At 38.6% G+C, this 26,833-nt stretch overlaps 1 protein-coding gene across 2 annotated transcripts in view; it reads left to right on the forward strand.

Moving 5' to 3' along the window:
- Positions 1-26,833, forward strand: part of PTPRO (protein tyrosine phosphatase receptor type O) — a gene marked incomplete at both ends in the record, with an annotated part of 226,993 nt that overhangs the window by 108,576 nt on the left and 91,584 nt on the right. For both annotated transcript variants that reach the window (XM_082666758.1, XM_082666759.1), the window contains 3 exons: positions 9,752-10,025; positions 24,069-24,227; positions 26,185-26,337. In XM_082666758.1, the coding sequence (XP_082522884.1) occupies positions 9,752-10,025; positions 24,069-24,227; positions 26,185-26,337 (586 nt within the window). The remainder of the gene's footprint in view (positions 1-9,751; positions 10,026-24,068; positions 24,228-26,184; positions 26,338-26,833) is intronic.

The raw sequence follows: 26,833 nt of genomic DNA on the forward strand, positions 1-26,833 counted from the left end.
AATAGTAGTAGTTGTGTTACCACGCTGCCGTATCTCCTCGATTCCCAGGGCTTCAGCTACCATCTCTCCTGCGATCTCTTCCAAGTATTAGATGCAGACCTCTCTTCTGAATTCTGGATGCGTATAGCTCATCAGCCACTTGGCATTCGCACTTGGATATCCCACATGCATCTTATACTCGTTGTGTATCAAACGGAACTGAACTAATTATACACATCACCTTCTTCCCACCCTGCTAATCTCTGCTTGCCTGCAGTCGTTTTCATATATGATAATGGTAATGTGTGAGTTTGTGTGTAAAATCAACCCCACAAGCAACCTACAACCAATCAGATTTCAAGTCACTAAGTTCTGCATTTCTATTTTTGCTCTACTTTTGTAGAACAAAAGTTCTGCATTTCTCCTGACATCATGCTGTTCCTAGCTGCCATCATTTCTCTCCTAGAACACTACCATCACACCCTACATCTGCCTGTCCTTACCAACCAGCTCTCTGTACTGTAACCAGAAGGACCCTCCTACCCACCCTGAGACCTAAATGAAATTGGCTTTAAATCCTTTCCCATTTCCAGTGTTCAAATCCCCTTGGGATTTTTGTCAATTTGGAGGAGGTTTTCATTCTCACAATTTCCTCTTCCCTCAGGCATCCACCAACTTCTAAGATGACCATTTCTGTGTCCTAACACATGGATGTGAAACTCAGCCCCTTCATCAAGTCACACTAATGAGCCACTCACACAAAACACGTGTGAATGTCACAAACATTAGTAAAGATTGGGGTTTGGGGAGATGGAGAAATTGTTTAGTATTCAAAATGCTAACTTCAAGTGAAACATTAGGCTTTCCCAGTTTTAAAATGCTCTTTGACCTCCTCATCATCTGGATATTTCTGTTAGCTGATTGCCCCTCCTGTATCCCAATATCACACCATCATGCTGGCTCTTCTCTCCATGTTTTTTTTTTTTTGGTGTTTTTTTTTTTTTTTGCGGTACGCGGGCCTCTCACTGTTGTGGCCTCTCCCGTTGTGGAGCACAGGCTCCGGACGCGCAGGCTCAGTGGCCATGGCTCACAGGCCCAGCTGCTCCGCTGCATGTGGGATCTTCCCGGACCGGGGCATGAACCCACGTCCCCTGCATCGGCAGGCAGACTCTCATCCACTGCGCCACCAGGGAAGCTCTCTCCATGTTTTTTTTTCCAGCCCCTCCTCTCTTATCTCTCTCCCTTACTTTCTGGAATAAGGCCATTCTTTTCTTTGTAACTTGAATACTAGTTTGACTAGTATTCTAGTCTAGTAGTCTAGTCTAGACTAGTATACTAGTCTTTTTTTGTTTGTTTTTGTTCATTTGCCTAGATTCCTCTGCTCATACCTTTAGAGTGTGTCCTTTTATCCCAAGTGGTTCGTTATCAAGTATTTTTTCATTAAAAGTTCCCCTAATAGGAATTTGGGAGCCAGCAGTTAACATAATAAATGTTTTGCTTCTATTGCAGAATGCAAATCTGTTTCACTCCCCTGCTTAATAAGCTGTAAGTGGCTTCCCATTGCCTTGAGCAATAAGCCTCAACTTTTTTTTTTTTTTTTTTTTGTGGTACACGGGCCTCTCACCGCTGTGGCCTCTCCCGCTGCGGAGCGTAGGCTCAGCGGCCATGGCTCACGGGCCCAGCCACTCCGCGGCATGTGGGATCCTCCCGGACCGGGGCACGAACCCGCGTCCCCTGCATCGGCAGGCGGACTCCCAACAACTGCGCCACCAGGGAAGCCCAAGCCTCACCTTTTTTAGAAGGACTTAGAAAGTATCCTATGATCTAGTTTCCACTATTGACCATTCTGATATTCTGGTTTCTCAAATGCATTGTGCTTTCTCCAGCCCCCAAATCTTCATATACACTGTTCTTCACACATCATATTTTTTCTCTAAATCTTCAGCAGGCCATCTCTTACTGTAGCCTGTACTTACCTGTATAGACTCTTACTCTAGGTTAGATCCTGTTGCTAGGTCCTCTTTTATCATCATTCACTTCTGTACAATGCCTCTTTCACTTGTAATTATTTAAAATGGTATATTTCTTCTCTTCTGTTGTAGACTCCAAGCACCACTGGAACCAGGACCAAATTTCTTTTCTTCACCATCATATCTTCAGCACCAAGCATACAGCAGGCACTCAATTTTTTAAAAAATTTCTTTTAATTTTTTAAAAATTTATTTATTTAATTTATTTATTTTTGGCTGCGTTGGGTCTTCGTTGCTGAGCGCGGGTTTTCTCTAGTTGCGGTGAGCGGGGGCTGCTCTTCCTTGTGGTGCGCGGGATTCTCATTGTGGTGGCTTCTCTTGTTGCAGAGCATGGGCTCTAGGTACACGGGCTTCAGTAGTTGTGGCACGTGGGCTTCAGTAGTTGTGGCGCACGGGCTTATTTGCTCTGTGGCCTGTGGGATCTTCCTGGACCAGGGCTTGAACCCGTGCCCCTGCATTGCCAGGTGGATTCTTAACCACTGTGCCACCAATTTTTTTAAAACTACATGAAAGTACACATTGAGCAAAGCATGTGTGTAAAGTACAGCACTTCATCTCCCTTGACTTCTGGGCTTTAACTTATCCGGCATGGAGGGATCAGTCCTCCAGGAAAATCATAAAATCCCAGTGATGGTGGAGGATACAGGAAACAGGAAACAATTTGCTTTAAAGATCTGAAAGTTCTGTTGTTGACAATGCTAACTCAAGGAGGAGGGGGGTTAAAGGGCAGTGCTTACAAAAGGTCACAAGGATCGCACCTAAATAGGCTGTGAACTATGTGTTTCTAAGCAGAAGGCACTCTTTGTTAACTATCCTCAGGATTTAATTAACTGGTATCACAGTTGGAGAGACACTTCCTGCCTGTGGGGAAATTCAACTGAACTCATTAATTCTAAAATAACTGATTAGCGCCTTTATCTTTCACATTATCTTTCTATAAGTGGGACAGCTACATTTTTACAAGCATCTTTCTGAGGTAAAACCACTTAAAAACTATCAATACTGTTAGGGATAAAGAAGCAGGGTAGAGAATTTAAAAATTCAGGCAAAATAATGTTTGTCAGTATTGCATGTTGAAGTAACACTTGTTATTGAAAATAACACTTGTTTCACAGAATTGACCTGTCAGAGACCCCTATTTTTCATAACATATTAAGCCAGAAGAATGTCACGCATTTTCAGAACTTGCCTGATCATTGGACTGTCAAGAACAGATGTATGTGATGGCTTTCTGGATGGTGGACCCACCTCCTCCCGAGTCTATCATCAACCAGGCAGCTTCACAGGTCTCTAAACTCGTCACCATAGTAGGTCCCAGAAACTGTTCCCATGGTAACCTTCAGTCAAGCAGGTTAGCTCAGGCTGTCTCACACAGGTGTAATAATAGAAAAAGAAACTCTTTCATGAGGCCACAAAAAAGGGTAATATTGATTATTGAATAAGTAGACTGAAAGTCAGAGTGGTTATGGAACCATTTATGAACCATGGTGTTAGTGTCCTAAAAATGATACATCTTCTAAAATGTACATGTCCCAAAGAGAATCAAGGAGAAAAATAGGTCATAAATACTGTAGCAATAATTAGCTATTGTTTTTGGAGGTTCTACTAAATATCATGTACTCAACTGGGTAATGTACACATATAATCTCATTTCCCTCCCCCCAAAACCTGGTCATAATAGGTTTTAGCTTTTCCATAATTTACCTGAAGCAAAGGAGGCTCAAAGAATTAAAATGAGAGACTATCACTCAAGTGAGATTTGAACCCACGTTGGCCTACCTCCAAAGTTTCTTTTTATCTCCGAAACTGCTTTTTTTCATGATATCACACTTTTTGAGCATCTCTCAAGCATAATTAGAGGAATAAATCATAGTTTGTGCTAAGAGAGTTCACCACCAATTAAGGACAGGTATGAAAGGTAGCATTTGGGCTACCTTTGTGCCTCAGTGTTTTCATCTGTGAAGTGAGATAATAACTTAATGGGAGGTTCTGAGGATGAAATGAAAAAATGTATTTTAAAACATTCTATAAAATATAAAATGTGATATGTGGCTATTGTTATTATCCTACATATCACATAAAATCTTGGCATATCTCCTCAGCCTAAGTGTCTTTCCACTTTAAAAATGCCAGGTTGAGTTCTTTCCTCAAGTTTGTTTTCTTTGATCTCCAAAATTAAGAGCTCCACAGAGCTTCTACCCCAGGTCCATATTGACAGTCGGGAAATAATTACTGCATTAATATATATAACAAAATGCTATTTTACACACACTTATGCACACACACGGCAACTTGCTAAGGAAATATTATTAGTATTTATTTTAAATTAATGCTTCATGGGTAAAAATTGCCTTATCATTCTGCACTTTGGTTGTGCAGAGCAGAGTAAGATTGAAAGGAAGGTGCAAAGATAATCTATTTAATCAAGGAAATGGCAAATGCAACAAATTCAAGGGCTGAACCCAGTAACCTACGGGCTGAGACTGGCCTGCAAATGTGGTTTTTTGGGGGTTTTTTTTGGTGTGGCACCTTTTATTTGTTTGTAACTAAACTATTTACAATATAATCAATGCCCATGAATCTATTATGACCCCAAAACAAAGCTAATGTGAACATTCTTCGACATGTTTTTTGGAGCACATACACATTCATTTCTGCTGAGCCTATATCTAGAACTAGAATTGCTGGGTCATGTGTTATGTAAATATTCAGCTTCAGTAGATATTGCCAGTTTTCCAAAATGCTTAAGCTAATTTACACTACCACCAGCAGTGAATGAAAATGCCACTTGCTCTAAATTGTTTCAATACTTTGTATTTGTTGTCTTTTTAATTTTAACCACTCTATGGGTATGTAGCTTGTGTTACTCTTTAACTCCTTAAAAGTTGCCTTGTGCTCTCATTATTTTATACTAGTAAAGGACGTGCTCTTAAAGATGTTACTATTAACTTTTTGATGGCCAAGTCTAATGACTTTTCTTCAATCCTTGCCTTTCATTTCCTACCAACATGTGACACCACTGACCCCCACTTTCTTCTTGAAACCATATTCCATTGACTTCCATCATATTACATTATCTTAGAAGGTACATCTTTATCCACAGTCCCAAAATCCAGTATACCCTTTATTTTATGTTCGCCTAGAGACAAACAAATGTGTTTTCTTTGGCCAGATTTTAATGATGCTTTTAGACAATGCCTGTACCCTCCCATTTGCTAACTAATCCATCATTCAATCCTCTTAAACTTGACTGTTTCACACATTTATATTACCTGCCAGACATTTGAGTTTTGGACCCCTTTACCAAGTAAGAGGCAAAAGAGATGAGGGCTCTGTCTCATGAAATCGTAAAGACAGAAATGGATGTATCTGAGCATGTAAAACATGAAAGGCATTGTTGCCGTGAATGTGGACTCAGGCACTAAGAGAGAACTGACATACTCCACCTGCAAAGGTACATGTAAGACCCACATAAAGACGTCTGGCAGCACACAGCAGCTGGTAAGCACATTCACTCGGCAAGCAGCTTTCAAGAACCTGCTGTACGAGCTTCAGAGCAGTTTCTGGCACCATGCAATAAGCATGATGGAAGTTGATGTTCTTTTTTATAATATTGTCATCATTGAAATCATTATCATTGCTGTGATTATGGGTCAGACGCAATTCTAGGAAGGACAGAGTCACACAAGGCCTGGCTTTCTCTTTACTCCCAAATAGAATATATCCCCAATGTCCTGCACCATTCCTGATACACGCTGGTTGTTCAAAATTTTCTGAAGAATGATAGAATAAATAATGGGAGATTGGGGGAGGCCATCCTTAGTCTTTGAAATCCACATCCAAATTCTGCTCTGACAGTTTCTGAAAGAAAGAAAGTATCAGGGCTGCTCTGGGACTTTAATCTTCCTGAAGGAACTGAAAGGACAGACTGTCTTGCTGGAAAAGGTTTCCCAGGAGCTGGACAGGAGGCTAAGTGGATGAATTACATAACGTCTGCAGAGAATTATGGCCATTAAGTGCTATATAAGCACCAGACCATTAATACTACTATCTAAAAGAACTGAGCATCCCATCGCTTCTTATGTGGTAACCTTAGCACAGCAGAGTTTTCTAAGTGTTCCCTCTAACATGCCCTCTCTAATAATACTAATCATTGATTGGTTTGCCAGCTGAAGCACTGATAATGTTCTAGAAGCATGTCACACCGGCAGGTCACACGGGCAGATCTGGGGCAGCCAGCTCTTGTTTGAACTCTGGTCAGGTCTTATGTGAACTGTTACAACATCCTTACTGTCTGCTGACCTTAGATGGGCTCAGTCAGCCAATTCCTAACTACACTAGGCCCATCCTTCTAACTATATTGGCCTTTCTAAACTGTGATCTGTCTAATCATTCCACTTTTCTGCATTCAAACAGTGCATGATTTCTTTTGGCCTAAAAATATCCAGATTCCTTAATAAGGCATAACTTGCACTGGGCTATTTGCTCTCTCCTCTGAGCATCCTAGCACTGTCTACCCACTCCAGAGCAACCTGGAGTCTCTTCCTACTTCTCCAGATGACTTTTCTCACTTTTGTTTCCCTGGGAAACTCCTGAGTACCTTTCAAGCATCCCTTCTACCCTGCTACCCTGAAACCTTCCCTCATATCCATCTGCAGAAGCAGAATGAATTGCTATCTTCTCTACATGTCTATAACACTGAACAATTTTCTTGTATCAACCAGGACCTTTGGCTGCAAATTTTGGAAGTCCGACTTAAACAATTTAAGCTATAAATTGGGATTTATTCAGTATGTATCTGTGGCTAGTTCTCTTCCTCGACCCACATCCCAGGGACTCATCCTGCATTTTTCTCCTCTCTAATGCTGTCCACTCTGTCTCCAATAGCTTTTCTGTCCCAGGACTGGCTTTAGAACAGGTGACAGGCTCCTGGGCTCCCGCTTCCTTGCTGAAGCCAAACCCCTAGGCCCCTTCTTCTGTCTCAAGCAACTTACCTCTAGTTCAGGAAAGAGAAATACCAAGGGGCATCAGAACGTGTGGATCCTAGACCTTATTCTGACATCAATTAGCTGTGTGACATTTGCACCATTGTCCTCTCAAGCGTGAAATGAGGGTGTTGGACCAGAGAAATTTCTATATTAAACTTCGTTATGCAAAGGACATTTCAGTGAAAATATTTTGACTGCAGAGTTGAGCAATACCTTTACCAGTCTCAGAAAAAGTTTTAAATAGTTTTCTATCCACCAAATAAATCAGCATTGGCCTTACCTAAGTTTACCAGATCCATTTTGATTACTTTTAATACTTCCTTTTTGCTCTGCTTCTCAGCAGGGATGACATGCCTGCAACATACATTCAGAATTTTCTCCTGAATGTAGATTCTAGGAAAAGCTGAAGTGAAGGGGACAGAGAAGAAAAAAATAACATAGATGACATTTCTTTTAGGCTCGCTGCCTAGACTGCACTTAGCCTGCTGCCTTATCCTCATTAGTGCCACTGACTGAATCTGATTAGCCCACCCTGATTTATTTTTGGCAACCTGGGAACACATGGGCCAATGCTTATTTTAATGGCTGATACAATCATCCCCAAAGCTGTTGTTCGCATTTGGAAGATCAGTTCCTTTTCCTGGAGGCTTTAACTGTCTACACGGCATCATGGCACATGAGACATAGATTTCTTAAACGCTTTACGAAATTGAGTTTATTTTTCCCTCTTTTCATTATCATAAACACTTCCAGTTTATTGGCTGTTAAAACATAGAGCAAAAAATTCTTAGTAATTGTGTCTCTGATGCCTGTAAACGTATTCTTTTCTGAATTAGTGAATCAACTTCTATAATCAATAATGAATAGAAACCAGATTTCAGTGCTATTGGATACTCAACACTTGGTTTAGCCTTACGTTCCACCTGATCGCTGGCAATGGAGAATGGGTCACATTTTATGTTTGGTCCCCAAAGTACAGAACTCTGTTTTAGAAATCTGCCCATGTATCTGAGGATGAGAGACAAATGTGGATAAAGGACATTTAAAGAGTCAATCTGTACTGACAATCCCGGGTTACATAAATCTTCCCAGGCCTGCCCAGATCACAAACCACCTGGCATATGCCAGGCATTGGTCCTGGAGCTGGAGACACAGCTAGAAATAAGATGCAGTCTCTGCCTAGAGGACTTACAGTCTAGTGTGATAGGAATAGCGTGAACACAATTACGTCTACTAAATGTTAACATAGAATTAAACTTCTCTTAATGGCCAGATAGTCTTTATAGGTCCTAGGACCTTTAAAAACCAGACTTCTTACAAAATGAAATAAGAAGAAAAAAAAGTCAGTATGTTTTTAGGTCTATACAGTAACTTTTAAAGGATTGATGCGTTGCACACCTGATTTGGTTGCTGACAATATGTGAGGTACCAAAATCAATAAGTAGATTAATCCTAAGAGGAGAATGATCACATATAATTAATGCAATCGGCAATCCTTTCATTCATTTAACAAACAGTTATCAGCTATATCCTGTCTGTCAGACTCGCTGTTAGGAAAATAAGTCAAGAGGACAAGGCAAAGACATGTAGAACAACAGTGGAGCTCAGTCTTGGTACTCGTGTACGGTGGTTAAAAGTCCAACCTACATGTGTGACCTGGAGCAAGTGACTTAATCTTTCTGGCTCTCAGTTTGCACAGTGACAAACTGAGATGGAAATAATAATATCTACCTCGTGAGATAACTCTGAATATCACATGAGATGATCGTGTTTATAGCCTGCCTAGCTTGGTACCTGGATCCTTGTAAGTCCTTGACAAGTTTCAGCAATTTTCCTGTCCCACTTTTGTAGAAAAGAAACCTGAGGCTCAGAACAATGAAATAACTTGTCCTGGACACTACATTCCCAGAAGGTAAATTAAAAACAGAACGGCAAGTGTTAGAAAGTCTATGAGTCGTGTCAAGGCCAGAGAACAGAAGAGGGTGGATTCTGCCTGTGGCGTGTGGGAAAAAATCAGGAAGGAATATTCAAACCAACTACACAAATGACTTTTCAAATACTGTTCATGAGCCTTTATCTGGAGACTCGGAGCAAAGTTTTCAGTCCACTAACTGCTGATTTTTCCATCAACGCCCACGGTTCCTGAGCCTGGTCCTTTCCTCAAAGAGCATCTTAGTTTCTCATATTAAGGACTGGCTAACCTTTAATGAGGATTATCACAGGTTTCTCAGCCCTGACTATTTTAGTTTCCAGAACTGACAGGTGAGACATCAGAGAGGAAATCACTCCCTTGAAACATTCTTCTAGAATTTTCCTAGGACTATGGCAGGACTACTCCCTCCAAAGTAAAATAGTGCTTCTTCAAACCATACAGCTTCTGCAACATAGGTGAAACGAAGTCCTTCCACAGGACTTCTCTGGAAGTCGAGTGCCAAGATGATTTTCATTCATTTATTATTATGCATTTCCATGGTGTTTATTTTGTGTTTATTACATGGCACAACCCATGAACCGGAAGCAGTTTTTCAATCAAGAAGAACGCTAAAAGTAAAAAATCCTGAGAAGATCAATTGCCACAGTAGGGTTAATCTCCCTCGTTCTGCTTTTCCTCCTACGCTAAAATACCTATGCAACTCTATTTCACAAAGCAATGCTTATCACACACAAGTTTGGGGGAAATTATGTCAGTATAATTTTATTGCAAAATAATCTGAAATTTGACCTCATTTCCTTTTTCTCTCTTTCCTTAAATAGAATGCTACAACATTCCATGTAACTGTCCGAGATGATAATAGCATCGCTGTCTCTTTAGAAGCTTCAGATGTCATGAGTCCATCATCCGTGTATGTGGTGAAGATAACTGGTGAATCAAAAAATTACTTCTTCGAATTTGAGGAATTCAACAGTACTTTGCCTCCTCCCGTTATCTTTCAGGCCAGTTATCACGGCCTGTATTATGTCATCACTCTGGTAGTGGTAAATGGAAATGTGGTTACCAAGCCATCACGATCAATCACTGTGTTAACAAGTAAGCATCGTGTGCAATATTGTTCTCTGTGTCTCTTTGTTGGGTGTATTCCCCTGGGGGTTCTCATGAAAACAGAGCCCAGAATGGCAAGATCAATTGCCTTGAAATCAAGTGACAAGATTCAAAGTTCTGCTTTACCTTAAGAATACAGTCCCTTGCTGAAGCTGGATCACGTTTTACTGTAAGCTTTTGTTAATCCAAATGTGTTTAAACCAAAAAAAGTCAACCTATTTTGAGATTGAATGACAATTTTAGATTCATGATGGGACGATGTAATTTGCTGCTATATAATTTAATAGTATGATTATAACTAAGTTTTTTTTCTAGAACACATTCTCATATTAAGCAAATTGCTTTTTGAGGCAATGAATTTATGCTAATATTTAGCTGGCTCAAAATCAAAATTACGGGCTTCGCTGGTGGCGCAGTGGTTGAGAGTCCGCCTGCCGATGCAGGGGACATGGGTTCGTGCCCCGGTCCGGGAAGATCTCACATGCCGCGGAGCGGCTGGGCCCGTGAGCCATGGCCACTGAGCCTGCGCGTCCGGAGCCTGTGCTCCACAACGGGAGAGGCCACGACAGTGAGAGGCCCGCGTACCGCAAAAAAAAATCAAAATTACATATTTTTAGTTGAGAGTAAAGGATATCGTTATTTACCAGTTGCTATTCCTCACCTCACCCTCAAACTAGCCTAGGCTTCCACTGCCCAAGAATAATGCCAAGAAAAAAAAAGTCATTAACATTTTAACCTTTAGCAGCACATGTCTTAAGAGGTCATGCTGATATTAGAAATTTTTTAGGAGTGGTTTTAACTACATATGATTTTCATTTTTCTCTCTGCCTTTAATACATAATCTCAAAGTAAAATTCGGCTCTACTATACATGTTGATGTATGGAAGAAAAACTGTTATCTATAAGATGGTAGAGTTTATCACTAGAGCAATGCAATGTCTCAGCAAAGTTCTTTTTGCTCTTTGTTCCAGTGGTTGCAATCTTTTGTTGTTGTTGTTGTGGCCTCTCCCGTTGCTGAGCACAGGCTCCGGACGCGCAGGCTCAGCGGCCTTGGCTCACAGGCCCAGCTGCTCCGCAGCATGTGGGATCTTCCCGGACCGGGGCACGAACCCGTGTCCCCTGCATCGGCAGGCGGACTCTCAACCACTGCGGCAATCTTTTAATTGCCATCTATATGTGATCTTTCTGGCCACAATTAAGGAAAAGGACATAGTGCTATTTTCTGTTGGGATAAAAGGAAAGAGAAACACCAAGAAGCAAGAACTCAGAATCAAGCTAGAGGACATATTTTTAACATGTCTGTCAAAAATTAATTAAAGTTTCCCTTGGCAGAGTTCCAGGATCCATACTGAGTTCTAAAAACTAGGAATGGCACAGACTCAAGACCTTCAAGGTTTATACATATAATGAACAAATCTAGGACCGAGCTGAATTAAAGGAAGGACTTGCCTGGTAAAATGCTGTCTTAAACAAGCTCCAGAAATGGCGAATTAGGAGCTAATAGAACCAGGCAGCAGTTCTAGGCGTATAATGCCTATAATATAACACTTGGAATCAGAAGCTCTGCCTTACTTATCTTCATAATTTCATAAGCATGACCTAGCATGACCCTTATGCTTAAATGGTGATCAGTAAATATTAATTCAATTTAGCTGAGCAAGTAACGGAACCAGGAAAAAAAGGCTAAGACACAGAGCAAAATAAAACTAGTGACTTGCTGACCCAACACTCATTAGCAGGCACTCAGCCACTCTGGATCAAAGCTGGAGGAGTCGGCCCTTTAGTTAATGGTTCACAAAGAAATGTGTTAAGTAAGTAGATGGTGAAAGGTTTCTGGAATATCTTGTTGATATTTTAGCATGTGCAGTAAGTTCTACTCAACATGTTTTCAGTTTTCTTTTGTGATTTCTCCTTTGATATGTGGGCTAGGAATTGTGTTGTTGAATGTCCAAAACTTTGACGATTTTGCAGAGATCTCCTTATTGATTTCTAGGTAACTGTCGTTGTGATCAGAGAACATGCTCTGTGCAATTTCAATGCCCAGAAAGTTGTTGAGATTTGCCTTATGGCCCCAAATATGGCCTCTCTTGTGCTTTCTGTGAGCACTTGGTGGGTGAAGTTTCAATAAATGTCAATTAGGTCAGGTTGGTTGTTCAAGTCTTCTCTACCCTAATGATTTGCTGTCAGTTTGTTCTAACAATGACTGACAGAGGGAATGGATTTGTCTATTTCTCCTTTCACTTCTTTTAGCTTATGCTTTAGTTCGAAGTTCTGTTGTTATGTTGTTAGGTGCAAATACAATACTTTTAGGTTTACCATGTCTTTTTGATGAGCTGACCTTTTTATCTATATACAATGTCACCCTTTATACCAAATAATATGCCTTGTGTTGAGGTCTATCTTGGCTGATATTAATATAGACATTTTAGTTTTCTTTTGTTAAGTATTTTCATGGTATACCTGTTTCATCTTTTTAATTTTAACCTACTTATATCTTTATATGTAAACGGGTTTCTTGTAAACAGCATAGAGTTGGATCTTGCTTTTTTCCCCAATCTGAAAATCTCTGCCTTTTAATTGGAGTGTTTAGACTAGAACTAGCCAATAAAAATAGAATGTTAACCACATATGTAATATTAAATTTTCTGCTAGACACATTAAGAAACTTTCTGAAAAGGTGAAATTAATTTTAATAACATAGTTTACTTAACCCACTACATTCAAAATATTATTGTTTTAGTATGTCGACTAAAAAAAATATGCACAACCTAAAAGTTGAGTGTTATGTTTTCTTCGGTGGACTTACTGAGGACTTCAAGCCCGGGAGGAGTGTCTCAAGTAACCCTGAGAAAACTGCTCCAAGGAGGTGAGGGGGGAGCTAGGATATACAGGAGTTTTGCAACAAAAGGCAGGTAGTAGGAACAAAAGATTATTGTTAATAAAAGAAAACTAGTTAAGGCATTTAACGTTTTTCTATGTGTGGGAAGATGCAAGGGTCTGGGCTCACTGAAATCATTCCTTTGATACGCACTTCAGCTATCTGGGGCCTGTATCCTCTGTTTTCACATCCTGAATCTCCTCAGGGCTCACCATGGGGAGTGGCTGTAATCGCTGATGACTGTGACATCCTTTGTTTACTGATAAGGCAGGCAATGTTTTATTTCTCAAGTATATAATCAGGATATACAAATTTACACATTTTTTACTCTTAAATATAATTAAAATAAATAAAATTTAAAATTCAGTGTCTCAGTGGCACTAGCCTTATTTTAAGCGCTCAACAGCCACATGTGGCTAGTGGCTACCAATTTAAATGGTACAAGCTTAGATCATTTATATTTAATGCAATTAAGTATATTGTTGAATTTAACTTAAATCTTCCATATTGTTAGGCTGTTCGTGTGAGGAGTTGGGTCACTCTAGTCAATAGTTGAGCTCAGTTTAAAGTACTATTAACCTACAGTTCATCACAGACTTCAAATTCTTCTGGTCAATGGTAGGTTGCCAGCAGTGACAGAAGGTGTTTCTCAGTGTTCCAGTTCTACCCTCAATGTTCAGCAAGTCCTGAACACATGCACCACAGAAGGGATCCATGATTTTGCCTCTCCCTTACCAATGGACTTTTTACTAGTGCTAACTTTTGGGGGGATGGGGGAGGATTTTGGTTCTCATCGTTCAGCCTCAGGCTTAGGCAGATGTTGTGATGCTAAGTGGGGCATTCTCAGCATTCCTACCCCTTGCTATACACTCACAGACAAAGTCTACCTTAAACCTGTAGATGGTCTTGGGTTGGAGAGTCTCCTGCCTCTTCCCCATAGTAGCAGAACTCTACCTTCTATCAGTGCGTGAAGATCATGGGTCCAAGGCTGTTTCTGCCCTTGACTCAGGAATATACATCTTTTACTTCTACCTGTCCCCCAGAAGGAGGAAGATCTTTGCCAGAGAACTGAGAGGGAAAGAACTTCTACCTCTTGCCAAGGCATTAAGCGTTTTGCTTTGTATTTTTAAAAAGTCCAGGGAATTAAGTTTTCTCCTTGATGTCTTAATGGTGCTAATTATCACTGGCATCCCTGTGCCCTGGAGGGTAGGAGGGTGGCTCTCTTGCCATCAGTATTTCTCCTGAGCACCTGATGGAGGCCCATGTAAAGGGCTAGAGAGAAGTGGGCTCCACTTGTGCCTGGAAGCCCCACTCATTTTAAACCAGCTCTGTCCTATACTTTTGGACAGAACTTTTGGATGATGGAAATGTTCTATATCTGCATTGTCCAGTACAGTAGCCCCTCATTTTTAATTTTATTTAATTTTGATTCATTCTAAGTTTAATTTAAATAGCCACAGGTGGCTGGCAACTACCTTCTTGGACAGAGCAGTCTAAACTGTTATTTAGAACACACTCCACCTTTCTGGATCAGGGAAATTTTAGTTGCTTTCTTCTCTCCTGCTTTAATGGTGCCCCTTCTTTCTGCCATGCCCTACTAAAGGTAAAACAGTTAATGTGTCCCTTTTCTCCAGAGGGGCTTGTCTTTAGAATTTAGTTCATTTGGTTGCCTTGCAATCTTATTTCTCTGATAGACACAAGAAAAATTGTGTCTCATGGATTATTTGACTTTTTCTTCTCACTGTGGGATGTTGGGATGCTGCAGGAAGGGGGACCCCTTCCAGGGCCTGAGAGTGGGCTCTTGTCTAACACTAGGAAATGAATTGTCCGAGGAAACTCATGTGCTGACAAAGCAAGAGATGTGATTGGGAAGGGGCACCTGGGTGGAGGGTAGAAGGGTAAGGGAACCCAGGAGAACTGCTCTGCCACGTAGCTCGCAGTCTCGGGTTTTATGGTGATGATTCACGGTCCTTCCTGGCATCGCTCAGCCAAGATGGATTCCAGCAAGGAGGATTCTGGGAGGTTGGTAGGACATATGGACTGGCATCCCCTCCCTCCTTTTGACCTTCCCTGAATTCTTCCGTTCGTGGTAGCTTGTTAGTTCCACATTCCTTACTAGGACTTCCTGTTTAAGATAACTCATGCAAGCGGCTACTATGGTGCCTGGCCAGGGCGGGCGGTTTTAGTCAGTGTTTCCCCTAACAGGAGGATAGCATTGGTTTGCAGTTTTCTACAGCTTAAGCAGAAGAGGAAATTTGCATTGATATCTAAAGAGTAAAAATTGATTAATGATGGTTTATTGTCTCTCACCCTCTACTCTATTTTTAAATACTCAATTACACTATCCCAGATTTTTAAAGCAATAATAGGTTGGGAATATAAAAACTGAGGGTTAATGCACAAATATTTCTGTGACATTAGGCATGAGGTGATGGGTTTCAGCTTCCTTCTTTAAAAAAGAGAGTATTAAAATACATGATGACTAAGATTACTTTTGAGCTCTAAAATTAGCATTATTTATCAGTTAATGATGTATTTTTGCCATCTTTATTTTTCTAAGGGGAAGCTTTTCTTGGAAGTTTAGGAAACATTTGTAGGATCTGCTCCCAGAGTTGACACATTGAGGCTAAAAGGGTACATTTGTTACAGTCATTTATTCTGTGTTAGATCTTTGTCTTCATGAAATAAGCAATGACAAAGCAATTGGCCCTGGGGCAGTCCTTTGATATTTCTCTACAGTTGTTCTGAGTCTGGCGCTCTCAGAGAAAGCTGAGGAACATGGCAAAGAATAAATGCAGCACAAACAAGTCATTTGGCCAGTTCAAAAGGGTTTCATAACCCTTAGGCTCTGACTTCTGATTAATATTTAATTGATTGAGAACCTTCAGTATATAATGTGCACGTTAGAGAGAAGGAGTAGTTTCTCAATAGATAAAATAATACATGAAAACAATTGCTTAGAAATTTGGGAAATGCTATTTACACACTACTGTCTCCTGTGTTTGCAAAGTCCTAGAGATAGTGGCTGTAAACATGGCAGAACACACAAGGGGACACTCTACAAATATAATATTCCATACAAATTCATCCATGATAATAAAAATAATGCAGGAGTTTTTATTTTATGTATTACCTACATTCTTTACGCCATGTCCTAGGTGGCAAAGAAATAAAAATAAAATACCCACACTCAGAGATTGTATATAGTAGTGGAAAAGACAAATATATAAGTGCTGTAAAAGAATTATGTAAGAGACTGCCCAGCCTTCTTAGGGAGCACTGGGAAGAAGAAACAATTATTTAAAAATTATTGAAAACTTGCCAAGTGAATAAAGAGTGGAAGATGTCACAATCAGAGTTAAAGGGAATCATAGGTAAAAAGAATGGGGGCATATGTGCATAGCACGGCACACCTGTGAACCTCAAGAGTGAAGGTGGCAAGAACCTGTGATTCCAGAAAATAAAGGGAAAGGTGGCTAGAAAATGTGGGAGGAGCCTTGAATACTTTACAGAAGAGTTTAGACCTTAACCTCTAAGTGCTGAGGAATGAGGACATCTTATGCAAAGAAATGACATAACACGATTTGATTGTGGAAATCTCCTTCTTGTAACAGAACTACAAGCCACAGGATCCTGAATTCTGCATTGGAATGGACAAATTATCACACAGATATTTTGAATAGTGGATCAAAGCATGAACTTTAGAGCCAAAGAAAACTGGAAACCATAATGTAGATGTTGGCAGATTATTACATTCTCTTAGTTTTCTAATTTAATATCTATTCCAGAGGTTAGCAAACTTTTTCTGTAAAGGCCTAGGTAATAAATATTTTATGCTTTGTGGACCATATAATCTATGTTGCAATCATTCAACTCCACTATTTCCGCAGAAAAGCGGCCATAGATGATATATAAACAAATAAGCATGGCTGTGTTCTTAGGAAACTTTAAAGACACCAGAATTTGAATTTCATATAATTTTCATATGTCATGAAATAGTATTCTTCTGTCGATATTTATCAACCATTTTAAACTGTAAATACCATTCTTAGCTCATAAATCATACAAAAACATGTGGCAGGCCAGATTTGGTTTGTGGGCTATAGATTACTGATTTGGTAGAGGGTGCTATTAAATAATATCAATTTTTTGTAATAAAACATTTTAAAATAAACTCCTTAACAAAGTATGTAGCACCTGGTATAAGATCAATAAATATAATTAATACTGATGGCATTAAATAGAAAATTACTCAACGGGTTGGGAGCAAAAGAGAACCAAAAGAGATCAGGAGGGGAAAAGTCAGTGAGGTGAAGGTGACAGGTGTAAGTCAGAGACTCCAACAAAAGTGAGAGTATCAAGTAGCCTGCAGGCTTAAAAGTTTTGAGCAGAAGTAAATAAGAAAAATTAAGATGAGATTGGAGGCAGGAAGAATAATTCAGAAAGCTATTTAACTATTCCAGGAAAGTATCATAGAGGAAGAATTTTCCTCTACCCTTCTAGGTTCTTCTGGCTGGCCTAAGAATTAAATTGATGTGAGATAGATTAGCAAGAGAAAATCAATAACTAAAATGTAATAACATGTATACATGGGAGAGACCCAGGAAAACTGATAACTCATCAAACTGGCCAAAACCTTCACCTTAAAGACCATCTTCAGCTAAAGACAAAAGAGGATGTCGGGGTGGTGGTTTGGGACTACAAAGGGGAGGAAGGCAAGTGACCTGGAGATGGAAAAGTAAACATTTGGTGAACAGAGACAATGGGACACAGAGTGGACTCTGATCTCCAGGCCCTGCTGAGTTTCCCCTGCCACTTCCAGCCCATTTTCTGTGCAAATACCTCTGGTGATAGCTCTATTCCAGGAACAGGCCCTCTATCTAAATTCTTTTAGGCAGTTATGGGGAAGATTAAGTGTTCTTCCTAAGTCTTCTTTTTCTTAAAAATACTCAGCCTAAGTTACTCCTCATGCCAAAGAGATACATTTTGGGGTGGCAAATTTTGCTCTCCTACTAAAGAAATGATGGAGACTCAAACTAAGTTAGTGGGTGTAATGGTAACCATCCTCCTGGACCATGGGTGGCTGCTGCAGCCAGCTCACCTCAGTGGCCTGCTTGGATATAGTTGAACCATCAGGTCAGGTCTCAAATTATCATCAATACATATTACAAGAGCTCTGGCCTGGGACCTGGAGTGGTCCCTTTTCCCTACTCCTGCCATCAGAAGTGAGGGACTAATCCCATGTTCATCTCCCTCAAGAGGGCTATGTCAGAAGACACATGTTCTTAGGTTGGTCACATTGAAAGCAAAGGATACTGATTACTGACTCAACAGCTTTTTTAGTTTTAGTTCCTCAAAACAGAACAATCTCAGAAAGAAGCACCTCTTAGCACTTAGCAGATACTAGTAAGTACAAGGCTACCTCTGCTTTCTTGAAACAGTATTTGCTCCATATTTGCTTTTGTTTTTTCATCTTCTAAGATAGCCACATCCAGAACTTTAAAATCTTCTTATTTATGATCTGTATGAATGGTTCAAAGGTAACGAAGGAACAGAAAATATTCTTCCATTTGAACATCAGTTTTTATTATATGGAACGCCTAATGAGGAAATAATAATGATATTAAATGTCATTTTAAAGTTTTTTATTAAAAGAAAACATGGGAACTTCACGGTAGGATTTTTAGTAAAAATCATGCAGTAAAGTCCTGCTTTGTCATACACTCTGTGCTCCCACCGAAAAGTGAAAAGAAAAACAGAAGTATATTTCCAGGCTCAGAAATAAGATAGGTGTCTCCATTAATCAGAAACTCAAAGTAGGGAAGTAGGCTGAAGTCATGGGGCCCCTGTGCTCTGGGTCTGAAAGGAGACAGTACTGAATCTGGGCCCCTGTAGAGGGGGAAGGCTTGAGTCGCTCTACATTAGATATGGCCCAGAGCCAGACTCTGCTTGGAGTAAAGATTCTTCCTGCTTGTGAAAAAAAAGCACATATGGAGGCCTAAGGATACAGGCAAGGGACACACATTCTTACTATCAAGGACCAAGCTTAGTTACCCTCTGACTCAGAGAATGAATCTGTGAAAACCACTATACCATCCACAACATGAAGAACCCCAAAATAATGTTATATGCCCTGGTTCTAGACTGCAGATTCTGGTGAGCTGAAAGGATGCTGAACTGCCTCAAAGCAATGAGGAAAAAACAAGAAATAGGGCAATGAGAAAACAAAATTTGGCCTAGGGCTTATATTTTAGAACACACAAAGAAATCTATGCTAAAAAAGGCATCAAAATTATTATAATATTTTATATTATATTTTATGTAGCAATGTAACAAAAATTTACAGTATGTTATGATATACAAAGTGATAAATGAAAGAATTACACCTATTAAAAAAGAATTGGGCTTCCCTGGTGGCACAGTGGTTGAGAATCTGCCTGCCAATGCAGGGGACACGGGTTCAAGCCCTGGTCTGGGAAGATCCCACATGTCACGGAGCAACTAGTCCCGTGAGCCACAATTACTGAGCCTGCGCGTCTGGAGCCTGTGCTCTGCGACAAGAGAGGCCGCGATAGTGAGAGGCATGCGCACTGCGATGAGGAGTGGCCCCCACTAGCCGCAACAAGAGAAAGCCCTGGCACAGAAACGAAGACCCAACACAGCCATAAATAAATAAATAAATAAATAAAATTAAAAAAAAAAAGAATTAAGGAATAATGAAACAAAAATTGGCAAAAATAAAACAGAAACATATAGAATAAGTATAAATTTTAAAAATAAAAAATACAATCATTTAATTTAATTGGTTAAACTAGGTAAAATTAATTTAATTAATCAAATTTAATGTTAATTAATTGAAAAACTTCAATAGATGGGATAAATTCTGTACTAATAAAAATTAAATAAAGTCAGTAAATTGAAAGATGATACTGTGTCATTGTCCCATGATTTAGCACAGTGAGACAATACTACCACAGGTATGGAGGTGGAGAGATTCTAACTAATGAGATTAAGAGATTAAGAAACATATGGAGGGGATGATTGGCATTATATTTGAAGAAATCATTATGGGAATTTCCAAGACTTGAAGAATGACATGAATCCACAGATTGACAAAGCATTCCAAGTACCTAGACGATAATTCACAACTAAGACCAGGGCTTCCCTGGTGGCGCAGTGGTTGAGAGTCTGCCTGCCAATGCAGGGGACACAGGTTCGTGTCCCGGTCCGGGAAGATCCCACATGCCGCGGAGCGGCTAGGCCCGTGAGCCATGGCCGCTGAGCCTGCGCGTCCGGAGCCTGTGCTCCGCAACGGGAGAGGCCACAAGAGTGAGAGGCCCGCATAACGCAAATAAAAAAAAAAAAAAAAACTAAGACCATACCTAGATATGTGATGGTGAAACTGCAGATGATCAAGCATAAATAAAAATAAATTAGAAGTTTAGAAGATACTAATGGACAAAAAGCATAGTATCCACAAAGGAATAACTATTAGACTGACAGAAGCTTTCTCTTCTGCAATAATTGGTGCAGGAAGGCAATGGAGCAATATCCTCAAAGTGCTGAGGGGAAATCAGACTACACAGAATTCTATACCCAGCTAAACTACATCAAGAATAAAGAAATATTTTTTGTATACAGAGCCTAGGAGAATTTAACACCCATACTCTAACTTAAATAACTATTAAATTATATGTTTCAGCAAGAAGAAAAATGTATCCGGATGAAAGGCACAGGACACAATAAAAAATGACAATGGGGAAGTGATATATGGCAAAGGTTACATTAGAAATTAGCAGGAAAATATGGAAAAAGAATCCATGAAACAGGCAAGGGTATCAAACAAATGATTTTAAGAAAAGGGAAGCTGAATGACAGATAAACATATGAAAAGATATTCAATCATTTTCTTGAACAGGAAATTAAGAGACAAAATTTCACAGGCTTCAGAGTGACAAAAATTAAAAAGACTGAATTTCCCTGGTGGCACAGTGGTTAAGAATCCACCTGCCAATGCAGGGGACACAGGTTCGAGCCTTGGTCTGGGAAGATTCCACATGCTGCAGAGCAACTAAGCCCACGTGCCACAACTACTGAGCCTGCGCTCTAGAGCCCGTGAGCCACAACTACTGAGCCCACGTGCCACAACTACTGAAGCCCACAGGCCTAGAGCCTGCACTCTGCAACAAAAGAAGTCACCACAATGAGAAGCCCACGCACCACAGTGAAGAGTAGCCCCCACTCACCGCACCTAGAGAAAGCCCACGTGCAGCAATGAAGACCCAACACAGCCAAAAAAATAAATTAAATTAAATAAATTAATTAAAAATAAATAAAAAGACTGATACAAGCAAGTGTTGGAAAAAGAATATGGAGAAACAAGAACTATCACACACAACTGATAGATAATTGACATCAAGTTAGAAAACATTTTCACAATATCACAAACAGTTGAAGATGTGCGTACTCTACTATCCAGGACTTCCAACCTAAGGAAACATGTCCCAAAACATTTATTGCAGCATTATTTGCAAAAGTGAGTGATTGAAAACAACCTATATAACAACAACAAAAAAAAAACAAATTATATTGTTTGTATAGTTGTAAAATGGATGCTAAATTTTCTAGAGATACACCAAGATGGACAAATCTCAAAAACGATGTTAGGTAACAAAAAGTAAGCTGCAGAATCATACGTACAATATGATACCATCAACATGACATTTTAAAGTATGTGAAGTAATAGTCCATATGAATATTGGACACTTACAAATATAAAAGTGAAAAACATGCATGGAAAGAGAAACACCATATTCAGAGTAATAATTTACCTCTGGCCAAATTATGGGAGGCAAATGGGATCAAGGTAAGTTATACGGGGGAGTTTCAACTATATTTTGTAATGATTAATTTTTTTAATTAAAAAGGAAAAACTAAAGACAAAAAAGTAATAAATGAAGATAATAAATGATTTCTATTTTTAAACAACTATATTTCTCTGTCCAGTCTCACCTGGTTCCTGAAACAAGAAAGAGAAGTATAACAGGATAGTTGGCAGAGAAATGAGTAATGAATTAGATCAAGATTTTACCTTGTCATCACTGAAAAACACATGAGTAATTACAGCTCTGGTTTATGCCACATCCCTTAATTTTTCAAAAAGAAAAACAATGAGGGAAGTAACTGGAGAGATGGTAAAATATTTCTAGAGAATGCATTTGAGTTCTAGAAAACAGTAATTCTTGTCTTGAATATACCTCAAAAATGCCTGTGCATGGACTTTAGAATTTACAGCTGACCTGGGTTATATATGTTGAAGCTGAGGGAAATACAGGAAGCAAACATGTAAGTAGGCATTTTAAAAATTCTCTTAGTTTAAAATTTAAGTTGTTGGCACAGCTAACAGAAAAATCACAAAATAAAATATCTATGCTCTAATCCTCCTGTATCTCTTGAATTTCAAAGTTTGACTATGGCTTTGATGTGCAGACTTCCTAACTCAGGGCATGAAAGATTGAGTGGACCTCTAACTTCTCTTTCCAGTAGACAGACCCCTGGTGAGGATGTGAAACTGGGCTGCAGCAGTGGAAGAGTTATGGCTCTGTGGCTGCAGTTTGCTGTTAGCTTTCATTTTGTTTCTCATATCCAGAGTCAATAAGTGGATTGTGTAGACTCCCTGGGTTAGTAATTAGACTGAGTTGGAAGAAAGATCTTCAAATGGTTCAAGGCTTCTTTGGGATTAATCAAAGAGAAATACTCAGCGACTTCAGGGCTTGGTTTGCTGGTTTCTTTACATGACACTTAAGTGAGTTCACTCTGTTCTCCCTTTAAGTAGGAAAACCAAGGATGAGACAAAGCTAAAATAGAAACATTCTAACCAGAGAACATTGCACATAGTCTACAGGGACATGATCCCAATATATGTTGCAATCTGAAGGCCTTCCAACTTTTTTATAGATGTTGGCTTGGTTTTTGGTTTTATAGATAGGCTTGGTTTATGAGAAAATTCCAGGAAAAAATTAAGAATTTTAACATGTATTTTCAGTCTTCCCTGGATCTCATCAGTCAAAAGCAAAAATAGGTTGAGATACTGAAGAACAAAATGAAAGATATTTAGCTACAGATTGAGACAAAGTAGGTAATTATTTGCTGAATGAACTAAGTCAGTTTTGGTTTCTTATGTTATTGGAACTGAAATTTTCAAAGTATAAAATTTAAACTAAGGATATTTCATTTAGGCTATAGATGTCCAAGAATCCTCTCAATTCTAAAATTTTGAATTAAAATCAATTTTTCTATAATAGAAGAGTTGACTCCAAGCCAAATTATTTAAAATATTTTCTTGAACGAAATGAATGCAAGTAAAACTTATCCATTAGTTCCTACTGAAGGGTGAGGGGCCTCCGGCACTTTACAAGACTTTGGCTGAAGGGTGGGATGTGGAGGAGATGCAGACATACATCAATCACAGTTATTAAAAAAATGAGTATTTACAAAGTTTTGTGATGAATTAACAACTCATGCAAAATAGAAATAAACATTTTAAAATTTCTGTACAAAGAATAGTTTGATAAACATCATAAACTATAATCCTCACAACATAGGATGGTTGGCAATGTTATACTTGACATAAAAAAAGTGCTAAGTTCACACAAAGAAATAACTGATTATTGAAACATTTATCTTTGGTTAGAGCCAAAATGTATTTTCTGCTACTGGTCTATTATTAATGTCAAATTTTCTTGGCTTGGGGAAAAGAAAAATGAACTAGGAATCTGGAGATACAGACTCTGTCATGTCCTTGTTAAATTACCTTTGACAAGTAATTTAAAGTCTGAGTTATCATTATTTTTATATGTTGAATGATGATATTAATATTTGCTCTTCCTAGATCTCAGGGTTGTTGCAAAAGGCAAATGGAAAAATGAATATGAAAGTTCTTTGAAAGGCAGAAATCACTATTTAAAATATGCATCATTAATTACTGCTAAGGAGAACACTCAACTCAGGAGTACTGAGGAGTTTAGTGTCTTACAGATAATAAAAATATGTGTAAAATTCTAATAGGTGTAATCCTTGGCCCTTCCAAGTGTTGATAATGGCCTTTTGCTCTTTCCTTAATTCCTCTTTCTCCATTAACTTTCCTTCTGCAGAACCTCTTCCCGTAACCAGTGTTTCAATATATGACTATAAACCTTCTCCTGAAACAGGAGTCCTGTTTGAAATTCATTATCCAGAAAAATATAACGTTTTCACAAGAGTAAACATAAGCTACTGGGAAGGTAAAGACTTCCGGACAATGTTATATAAAGGTAAGAGGCAAAAGGAAGATGAAAAATGATGACTATTACTTTTACATGACTTTTGCCAAATGGTCTTGCTCTTGCTCTGAAGAGGTCTTATAATTCACTATTTGGTCATAAATGAACCAATAAAAATAGTTACTGATGCGTGAAAATATTGTTATGAGGAGTCTTAGAATGTCTGGTTCTTTAGAGTCATGTGTCATGCGTAAGCATAAGAAAAACTCAAATTATTGCGACTCACATGTTATTCTTGCGAAATATTATTCCTGCATGTCTGGTACAGGAAACAAATTCAAACTTAAATTTAGAAGCACCTCACTTAACCATTTCTTTCTGAGTGTGTTAGGGCACTTCTAGAACTGGGAAACTAGAGAGGTGCCTTTCACAAAGTTTCACTTGGAGATGGTCCAAGATTATTCTCAAATGCAAAAGACAATGCTTTTTAGGTCCTTTGTATATATTTATCTGTATGACTAGCTAAATGATTGCATTAATATACAAAAATTGGTTTCACTATTTTTACTGGCTTGATGGGATCTTGAGAGAGAGGAGAGCCTAGGGGAATTAATAATTTCGAAAGAACTCAACTTTTCAGGGGCAGAGGCAGGTCAAGAGGGAGAGGGATAGGGAGAGAAGGAGGGAGGGCCTTTGGGGACTGAACCGGGGAAACGTAAATATTCTCAGGACCCAGCACCATAATATTTATCTGCAGAGAGTGTAGATGATGGTCTCAAATTTGACTAGTTGTGGGCTTCCCTGGTGGCGCAGTGGTTGAGAGTCCGCCTGCCGATGCAGGGGACACGGGTTCGTGCCCCGGTCCGGGAAGATCCCACTTGCCGCGGAGCGGCTGGGCCCGTGAGCCATGACCGCTGAGCCTGTGCGTCCAGAGCCTGTGCTCCGCAACGGGAGAGGCCACAACAGTGAGAGGCCCGCATACCGAAAAAAAAGAAAAAAAAAAATTTGACTAGTTGTAACTGGAAACTAAGTAGAGGACAGGTACTCAACCAGATAGGGCATGAAATATCTCAATTTGACTTGCTGCTTTTACAAACTCCTGAATCTTCCATGGATTTTTTTAAATGAGACATTGTTTAAAATATATGCAGTGAATTTACAGGGTTTTTAAACTTAAAAAAAAATCTAATAAACATAAATAGACTCCATAAATTACTGCATTCTTTATTATCAATGAAAACAGATTATCTGCAAATTAATAATTGGGACCTTATTTGCTTTTTGATCACATGCAAATATAAGTTCAGAAATAATTGAAAAGTAGTCACTGAAACTTTTGTTGAGCTAAATGCCATGAGTTTAAAAATAAGTTAATTAATATGCTCTCTTTTTAAATTTAATTAATTTAAAATTATTTTTGGTTTTTCATTCAATAAATGGTACTTTTTGTTTCTCTCATTTCTAACTTGGATTGGATTTTTAAATTTATTATTATTTTTCAAAAAAAATGTTTTCCAAATAAAATTCAAATTTTTTATTTTCTTCTTTTTTCAAGCAGGTCCTATCCACCAAATGACAGACAAACTTTTATTTTTTAAATAGGCTATATTCTACAAGTGAGACTAGTGAAAACATTTCTTGTAAAATTATTTTTTCCTAAGTCGTAAATTGGCAAAATACCTTGGGTTTTTATCTTAAAGTAAATGGCTAGCAGAAACTTAATCTCTACAATTTCTATATGTTATCTTCTCCACTTAATACACCAAATGTTCTTATAATAAAATTTTAATTCCAATTGTATCCAATTCTTGCAGAAAAAAGCCTTTCAGTTTGTGTCCAAAACAATCCAAATTTTCATCTCTAGCCTTATATCAATTTTTTATTACTGACCATGCCAGGAGTTGCAGGAAATATTATTTTATGGATAGTCATAATTGTTCAGAACTTTCTAGAAGTGTGTGGCATTTAGGAAACTGAAATTTTAATATAATTGTTTTTTTCTTCTCAGATTTCTTTAAGGGAAAAACAGTATTTAATCACTGGCTGCCAGGAATATGTTATAGTAATATCACCTTTCAGCTGGTATCTGAGGCAACTTTTAATAAAAGCACTCTTGTGGAGTACAGCGGTGTCAGTCATGAACCCAAACAGCACAGAACTGGTAAGTCTTCCAAAGAATCAAATTTAGTGAAAAAATAATTAAATTATATGTTGTTATATATATACTTTCTATCATTCTAAGGAAAATTCTGTTCCAGAGCTAAGAAAGAAAATAAATATGTATTTTAGTAACTTAAAACAAATTTTCTATCAATGTAAAAGGAATTGAACAAAATATTCAATTCGAAAAATTTTAAATATGTCAATGAAATCATAGATTTATAATCTTTGAATTAAAAAAATTGTGTGATACTACCAAAAGTTATAATTAAGTAATTTAACTGGATCAAGTGCACATCATTTATTCTATAACCTGACAAAATACTCATATGACAGAAGAACAGATGTGGGAGGTTCTACTACAGATTATCAGATTATTAATTTTAGTAGCATCACTAACATGAAGCACAATCATAGGATGGATGGATGGATGGATGGATGGATGGATAGATGGTAGGTAGATGGAAGAATGGATGGGTAATATAAATATACACATA

The sequence above is a fragment of the Grampus griseus genome, assembly GCF_964374135.1.
Source record: "Grampus griseus genome assembly, chromosome: 11".
In the NCBI taxonomy this organism is placed as follows: domain Eukaryota; kingdom Metazoa; phylum Chordata; class Mammalia; order Artiodactyla; family Delphinidae; genus Grampus; species Grampus griseus.